The following is an 8,706-nucleotide window of genomic DNA, read 5'->3' as shown; positions in this document are numbered from 1 at the left end:
ACCTCCAGTAGTGGCGAGGGAGAGAATCCTGACGCCTTCCGTAGAGCAAATGTTACAAGACAGCAGACTTGTGTCTTGAGAAAGAACAGGGCCATTCTCTTACTCCATCCTCCACGTTTGCCAAAAGCACACACGTAAGCTAGCAAATTTGAACGCACTCCTAAACATAGCACCTTCTTAAGCATCACTTTAACCTGGCTGACCGGGAAACATTTCACAAGGACTTTGTCCCGGATCCATACAATCAGCAAGGAATATTTCCCCTAAGTATCAAGGCTTTGTGTAGAAAGAAGAGAAGAATTTCTTTACAGGGTTTGGCAATAAAGATTCTATACATACAACCTAAAACGGATTCAAAACGGTGAACGCATCTGTGCCTGGTAGGTTCTTGGCTATGAGGTAGAACCCGGTGAGTTTCGTTAATGTTCAAAATACTGTCTGTTATGAATATGTAGTTGTGTCATGAGGTATTGAACGGATATGTCACACGAAGCTTTGCACTGGCAGAAAAATCATTCCTTGTGAGTAAGTGACCTCCTGTGGCCACATGTGCAAAAACAGGTCAGGTAAAAAGGTGATATGACAAGCATCTTACCAGAGCTTTCACATTATCAATTATTGCAACATGCCTATATAACTCTGTAAATATGTTTAAAAAACATGGAAAGATAAAAAGAGAAATCAACCGAGGGGGTCTTGATTATTGGGACCTCCTTAAAAATAGTAAGTTGTTACTCCCTTTGCTTGAAAGATTAAAATTTCTAAAAAGCACCCATTTTCTCTTCGCATTAGCTTCTAACTTTCACAAACTGACAGAAACCCTTGACACAAGAAACGTCCATAGTAGAGGGAGCAAAATAAAAAAAAAAAAAAAAAAAAAAGAGATAGAGAGAAGAGAGTCCTTTAACTTGAGTTGAAATAAACATTTCTTAAAGCTTCCTTAACCTGAAGCAGGACCTAAAAATCACACCGCGATGCTTGAGCCTCTGGACTGCATTTTGAACTCTCCTCCGTGTCGTTGGCTGGTGCCTCTTCTGCATATTGTGCCTCGAAGGCCATCCCCTCGGACGTCTCCTCTTGGTCCTTCCGACCTGAGCTTCCCTCCGTCCTCTCGGGAGAGTCCATGTGATTGTTGCCCTCCGAGGCTCCCATGTGCTTCTTCCTCAGGTGCTGGTTAAGGGTGCCCTGAAACGGGAAGCATTTGCCACAGATCTGACAGTGGAAGGGCTTGTTGTCCGTGTGGCCACGGATGTGGTACTCCAGCTGGTCTTTCCTCGTGTACTTTTTGCCGCAGAATTTACAAACAAACGGGGTGATTCCCATGTGCAGGCGCATGTGGCGGTCCAGGCTCCCCTTCTGATTGAAGGTCTTTCCACAGTAGATGCAAATGAGTCTCTCGTTGTATGGGTACCACTGGCTCCGCAGGCTGCGCTCTCGCACGTCGTTCTCCAACCCCACCGGCCCCGCGGCGGACTCGCCGTCTTCCGAGCCCGGCTTGATGTGGCTCAGCACCGCCGCCGGGATGGCCAGCGGACGCTTGGCCCTGGCTCGCCCGCCTCTATAGCCGCTGAGCATGGAGCGCGAAGGACTGGAGCTGCTGAGGTTGACGAAGCACGGCGAGGACAGCCCTGAGTAAGAGTAGGCGGCAGGCTGGATGACGGGACCGTAAGAGCCCACGCTGACGGCCAGTACCTGCTCTCCGTCCACCAGCTCGGTGTGGTAGCCGTCGTCGCCGGCGGAGGAGCTGTCGGAGTAGGTGGGCCTGTCGTTCTTTTCTATCTTCACGTGGACGTCCGTCACCTGGCCGTCTTTTCCGATCAGCTCCACCTGCTCCGTCTCGCCTTCCATGGGCGCGTCGTGCTCGGACACGCCGTCGCTGCTGCCCCGGTCCGACTGGCCCTCCTCTGGCTGCTGCCGCGCCCGGCCGAGGCCTTTCCCCGCCAGCTCCAGACGCGCGTCGTGCCCTGCCTGATTGTGCCGGGAGTAGTACGGGGGGGAGATCTGGGTGGGGTTTATAAAGAGGCTGCTGTCATTGACCCCGTTGCGGCTGCTTGGCAAGTTGTCCTTGTCCGGGCTGCAGACACTGACGGGGAGGCTGATCTTGGAATGGATGCTCTCCAGGATCTGGGTGCACTTGTCGATGATCGCCTGCATCTGCAGGAAGCTGGCAGCGGTGAGGAAACTGATGATGTCCTTGAGCTGCAGGGACATGTGACCCGTGTAGCAGAACGCCAGGAGCTGCTCGAACACCTCGGGGCTCTTGATGACCGAAATGGAAAGGCCACTCATGGTGCTGAGGGCTGAGTGGTCGCGGAAGTAGGGTGAACTAGCTGCCAGGACGGCCTTGTGGGCTCGAAACGGCTGCCCCTGAATGTGAACGATGATGTCGCACAACTTCCCCTGCAGCCGCAACTCGTTGAGTTGGGTCAGAACAGTGTTACTGAACTCCGGCACATCAAACTCGATGTAGCTGCCGTCGTCCATTTCTTGGATGTGTTTCTCCAGTTTGCCGACAGCCTGAAGACAGAAGAAGAAGAAGAAACATCTATAAGTAACTGACTGCAATACACTTACTGTTTCACAAGTATAATATTATATACATATCCTTCACTTCACACAGGTTTTAATGTTCTGTTTGAAGGTTCTAATTCCACTTGATGGTTATTTTGGAGGCTGGAGTTCATAATGCTGTTTACTACAAACATCTCAAATTTAAATACAATTGCAAGTTATCTGTACAAACCAAAAACTTCACAGCTTTTTATTGTAAACGCAACAACATTCATTGGTTATCAAAAAAATATATATAACAGTATTCCACAGTAATTCAAGGTTCATTTCATGAATTCTGTTTATTCCTCATCTTGTTACTCATTATTGCTGCAAAAAAAAAAAAAGGACACTAATGAGTAAAGTATGAACAGATTTCAGGGAGTGGAACAAAATGTACCAGTACTGTACATACACTGACTGTGGTGAAGCATGAAGGTGTATATACAATTCATCTGGCAGAGAAAGAAGAAAATCTGGTTCTTCTTGGAAGGCAAACGGGCACCAACTGTTCCTCAAGGTGCTTTACAAAGCCTTTCTTGGTACCGAAGAAGAAAAAGAGAGCGCCAGGGAGAACACGACCTTTTTAATTGCCTACTTGGAAACTGTGCTTATTCATCCTCTCATTCCTAAGGCGCCCATGTGCCAAGTGCCTCTCCCTGAATGAATGTTTGATAACGCCAATGTTTAGGCTTTAACGCCAACGTCTTTTGTCAGTCGCCCGATGCAGCACACTGATGCACCTGGCATGATACGACATGAACTATGGATTAAAAAACAAAACAAAAAGCAGGGAAAGTAATCAACATCACCACTAAAAAAGAGCAATGTGAAATGGAAAACCTCCGTGCTTCCTTTTTAAATGGTGCGATAAAGTGGATGGGAGAGCATTTGTCGGATGAGCCGAAAAAAAATGAGAGATTTAAATTTGCTAAAACTCTGCAATCTGAACGAACAGGATGCTGAGAAGAAAAAGAGATTCCCCATATCTCTATGGGACAGCCTGCCAGCAGTGACCAACACAACTATGAATAAATTGATTATGTGAGCACTCGTATTCAGCTGCGGTGCTCATCCCACAAATGCATGTTTCATACAAATGTGGCACAACTTCAAAGGAAAATCTTTCAATTGCAATTGTATTAATAAAAAGTAGTACTGTTACAACTATCTGTGTGCAGTTCATTTAAACCACACTTGGCAACACTGCAACACAAATATCCTATTTCATTGCACCTACTGCAAAAATTCCATGTAGATACTTTCTAATTGAGATTAGGCCCACGAGCCAAAAGTGGCCCTCAAAAGGTTCAAACCACAAGCAATGATTTTTTTTTTTTTAAACAAATTTCTTAAGGCGAGCCGACACAACACAACACTGAGACACGAGCTGAGATATCAGTAATGCTGCAATGAAAGATAGCGACCTCACTGGCATGAACTAGTCTCAAAGCCAGGCTGTCAGTGTGAGTTGGCAGAAACATGTATAATGCAAGAGCTATAGAAGGATTTTTTGGGGGAACATTTCACTGTATTTTGCACCAGATGGTTTTAATAAAACTGGCTTATGTTGATAATGTAGTAATATTTGGTAGTGATTGTTTGGTTTTGTGAAACTACGGACAGTTTCATCACAACAATTTAAATCCATCCATCCATTTTCTTAACCGCTTTATCTGCACGCGGTCTCAGTAGCAGTACAGAGAGCAAAGAAGCCCAAGCTTCTCTGTCCCCTGCAACTTCTGGGGGGACTCTGAGCCACTCCCAGACCAAGCTCGAGATCGAATCTCTCCAGTGAGTCCTGGGCTGACCTCGGGGCCTCCTCCCAGTCGGATGTGCTTACGGGGCCCCGACAACAAAAAAACGCTAAAGTTTATTTTACAGATTATTATGACACTATTTCACCAGTCCAGCCCCCTCAAGATGAACTGGGGCTGTAATGCGGCCCCTGAACTAAAATGTGTTTTATAGCCCTGTTCTAATGAGAAACCTCAATATAAACGAATTTGTAAGTGCAACACTCCTCTCGCCCCATCTGCCCCTCGCTGGCAATTCAGCATGGTCCTCATTGCATCGAGTCCCTGTCAGCACTTTGAGAACGTAAACACTTTCTCCAGTTGCCAAAGCTTTGCCAAGACACCTGTCCAACAAACCATATGTTCCCCATCGAGGCGCAGGAGAGGGGAAGTCGTAGCAAAACATGGCGTCATGAAGAGGACTGCATTATTCTCCCTCCCCCCAACAATCAGGCTTCAAACACATCATGTTCATAGACTAAAACATACCAGTAATGGCTGCCAGCAGCATGCATACTAGATGGAGCCAAGTGGAAGGGCAGCCAAAGAATGCATGCTCAGTAGTTGAGATGCACATGCTGAGTGAGGGTCACATGCTTGGCTCACATGGGAAAGCCGAAAATGTTTAAACTCAGCTCAAAAATTCCATGTGTGGCTCAAGTTCCCCCGTCTGGTAATAAGCCTATCTGATGCAGCTGCTTTTATGTGTCGGTTAAAAAAAAAGAAAGTAAGAAAGAAAGAAAGAAAAAAAAAAAAAAAAAAGGATGCTGAGCAGCACATTGTGAGACATTCGGCTGACCGAAAGATCAGCAAGTCTTGCAGAGACACGTCACCCCCCAGCTATGTTTTATAAACTTTGTCATTTTTACTGAAATAAAACGAAGCCAGAAAAAAAAAAGGAGTCAGCAGGGAGTTTATGTAATCTTTCTTCAAGATTAGCAGCACTCACCTAATTTGAAAAATAGCTGGTGTGGCGCTTCAGACACGGGACAGAATTGCTCAACATGCAAAGGTCGGGGGAGCCATTTAAAACGCACTGTAAAAAAAGGTGCATAAAAATAGCCTTCATTGTGGCGCACCTGAGAGGTGAGAGGTGAGAAAACTCTGCTGAGTGATTCGGAGAAATGTTATGGCTTCGTGGAAGATCAGCATGCCAAGCGGAGGATCGCCTGCTTTGCCTTTGGGTGTGTGTGCGTGTGCCGTCATTTGATTTGTTTGGGAGAAACAGAACTGGGAGACAAGAAAACGCTCTTTTGCAGCCAGCCGGCTCACATGCTCATCAGGCGAACACAAGCGGAGCTCTTACGAACATCTGAGCCCGTGCTCATTATCTTTATCCTTTTAAATATGGCCTATCACCCAGAAACTTCCAGGCACTGAAGCGAGTGAGTGGCAGAATCATATTGAGTACATCACATACTTGTTGTAGCGCTGCGGCTCCCAAAGCTGAGGCTTCCACAAAAAAAAAAACAATAAGATGAGTATCTTATAGAATTCTAATGTAAAAAGATGAGAAGACGGCATACACAGGAGACCCAAAGGTACTGCTCCGGCTCCATCATCTGCTCTCACTGGAAGCACCAAATGATGCATTCAGAACAAGAGTCGCTGCTTAAAAAGATTCCGAGTTTATCCACGACGCCGACTCGCTCTGTTCGCCAACATCACCTGTCTGCTGTCACCCCTGACGAAACATCTTGTTTGCAGTGTGAACGGTGCTTTTTATGTGCAGTACAAATTAACTGGGACATCATCCCACTACTTTTTTTTTTTTTTTTTAACCTAGAGCCACTCTGCAGCAATTACGCCGTTGCGATCGCAGTCGGCAAATGATGCATTTGACGCAAGATCCTTAAAACAGGTTTTTATCACCGCCAAATGTTCAGGTTTCGCTTCAGGTGGAAGAGAAGCCATGCACGACGGGCCACCATTTGCTGCTGAAATGCAGAAAGCTTCATAAAACTCTGCAAGCAGTGCCAATTTTACCATAGTCCTCTTTAAGTGCATCCACCAAAATGACATTAACAATTTATAGAAACATGATCATTTTGACCTTATTAATGAGTTTAGAAAAATATAAGTGCAGTGCATCATGTAAACATCTAAACACATTTAATTGTAAACCAAAGCTTATGAGAATGTGCAATATTTGTAAGAAACACGCATTTGTGGGATGTATGGGTGTCTCCGAGGATGGGACGTCCTGCCAGCAGTTCTCACCGCACTGAACACTTGAGACCTGCCTGGGTGTGGTGTTGGTGTCAGTGACCAACACAACCACATTGGCTGACTTGTGACAAATGCCAGTTGAAGAATGAGACCCGTCCCACAGCAGTGTGTGAGCTGCCAGGCTTTTGTGACTCTGTCTGCTTCTTCCACACAGTTTCTTAGATTGACAGACCATTAAATGCCCAAAATGTCTAATTTCTTCCAAATCCATCGACCAAAGGCTGTTCTGAAACTCTTGCTACTCATCCCACAAACGCATGCTTCTTACAAATCTGATGCTACAAAAAAAGGGAAGTCATTCAGCTCTCCAATGGTGCACGTTCTTTTTACCACGAAGCTATTTTAGTGCGTAAAATATTGCAAACTGGTGAAAATTGAAATAGGTACTGCCTTGTAAAGCCGCTGCTGACACCATCACCACAAAACAAGCACTGCATGTATTCCTCAACAATTTTCTAAATAATCAGGTTACCACTGCAGACCTCACAAGGGGCCGGCTGCGGCTGCACTTCCGTCCACAGACCTGCCATCCAAACTAAAGGCTTTGGTGGCGTCTCTCCCTGCAGAGGAACAGTGTCAGCACCAATCCCAGAGTGAAACAGGAACAGCAGAGAGGACTGGGTGGGTGCAGGAGCCATAACGGGTTTGGCTGCACCCTGTTCTGACATGCCTTTCTACTACAACCGGTGCACTTCAATGTTACAGTTTCTTGACCCCCCCCCCCCTTTTCCCCCCAGGAATATTTCACAACCGGTGCATGTCAGCGAGGTGAAGGGTGGAGGAGAGTGACCCGGGTGAACCCAGGTGTCCCTGCACTTTGACCTGCCCGGTGTCTCATCATGTCCCACACATGGTGCAGATGAAGCTGCAGGACGCTTCCTCTCACGCACACACAAGTCAAACGGGCCCGATGCCACCTCATCCAGTCGAGTTGAAGGCGGAGGACTTTATTACAGCGCACAACACTGTCTGTAGCAACATTTACAACAGCAACTTTTCTTTCTCTCCCCCCCTCTCTCTCTCTCTCTCTTTTTTTAACCTGCCGTCTGTCCCTCTCATAAGTGCACACAATGTCGCCTGGCTAAAGGGAACAAATGTACGGCGGGGTCTCAAACTTTGATGGAGGGAACCTGCCTGCTAAACGTTAGCAGCCTGGCCATGACACTCAAAGACGTCTCCTTCGCCGCTGCTCGCTCCAGCAGCAACTTGTAAAAAAAAAAACATTTTGCATCGACTCCTTTCAGGGCCGAACCCTGAAACTCCCGAACAGCGGCTAACCTGCTAACATGGAACTAGCCCCCCAGAATTGAGCTTTAATTTTTTTTAAAAAGATTTTTATGTCAAAATGCGCAACTTTCCCGCCTGGCTTCACTCCTGTGTCGGCTCACATTTCTGACGGGCTGCCCCCGTACAATAACACTGCTTGACAAGGTCGCATTGTACAAGAATGGAGTTTACAACGTCGACCGCGGGTACAAAGTATGACGGCTGTCATACGAAGCGGCTACAGCGCTAGTTAGCCGCGGCTAGCGGCTCCCCCATACATTCCAATGAGAACTGACAGCTAAGCGCTAGCCGGCTAGCTAGCCCGCCAGCTAGCGCGCGGTCACAGGTAACGTGTTTGGCCGTTTACTTACACTGTGGAAGCTCAGACGCGCCGACATTACAAACGCATCACGGTCGCCGGTCCACGCCAAAGCCGAGGTCCACCAAACTCACCGTCTCGTCCAAATGTAATGACTAAACGCTGTCCATTCCCCCTCGGCAGCAGCTCGCTACAGCCAGGCCTCCCCCCCTCTCCAGTCCAGATGTGTCACACAGTTGCTGCTGCAATTTTTGCATCAACAGGAAGTGTTCTTTAGGCTCTTTGCATTCATTCTATCGGCGTGTTTTGCAGCAGCCCCTCCCATGCTCATGTCACTGTTGTACACTGAGACATCATGTTCTTCATATACGGCGGACATATGCATATATTTAAAAAATAAATAAATAAATACAAAAAGACGACGAAAGAAAGTAGAAAGTCAGACCTGCAGTGTCTTGGAGTAGATAACGTGGCTTTTCTACTGCATCCTACATCACTATCATTTGCTTCCACTTTACAACAAAGCAGGGCATGCGAAGGTTGTTG

At 46.9% G+C, this 8,706-nt stretch overlaps 1 protein-coding gene across 1 annotated transcript; it reads right to left on the bottom strand.

The window, feature by feature from the left end:
* Window positions 1-957: 957 nt before the first annotated feature.
* On the bottom strand, window positions 958-8,350 carry zbtb34 (zinc finger and BTB domain containing 34; the record flags this gene model as incomplete). Its single annotated transcript, XM_080499621.1, has 2 exons — window positions 8,213-8,350; window positions 958-2,517 (listed from the first exon to the last, which is right to left on the bottom strand). The coding sequence occupies exons 1-2, from the start codon at window positions 8,237-8,239 to the stop codon at window positions 958-960; spliced, it is 1,587 nt and encodes a 528-aa protein (XP_080355747.1). The 5' UTR covers window positions 8,240-8,350.
* Window positions 8,351-8,706: the final 356 nt, after the last annotated feature.

Source organism: Blennius ocellaris (assembly GCF_963422515.1).
Source record: "Blennius ocellaris genome assembly, chromosome: 7".
NCBI classification, from domain to species: Eukaryota; Metazoa; Chordata; class Actinopteri; order Blenniiformes; family Blenniidae; genus Blennius; species Blennius ocellaris.
The sequence above is the reverse complement of the archived record's forward strand: the minus strand, read 5'-3'. Positions and strand labels throughout refer to the sequence as shown.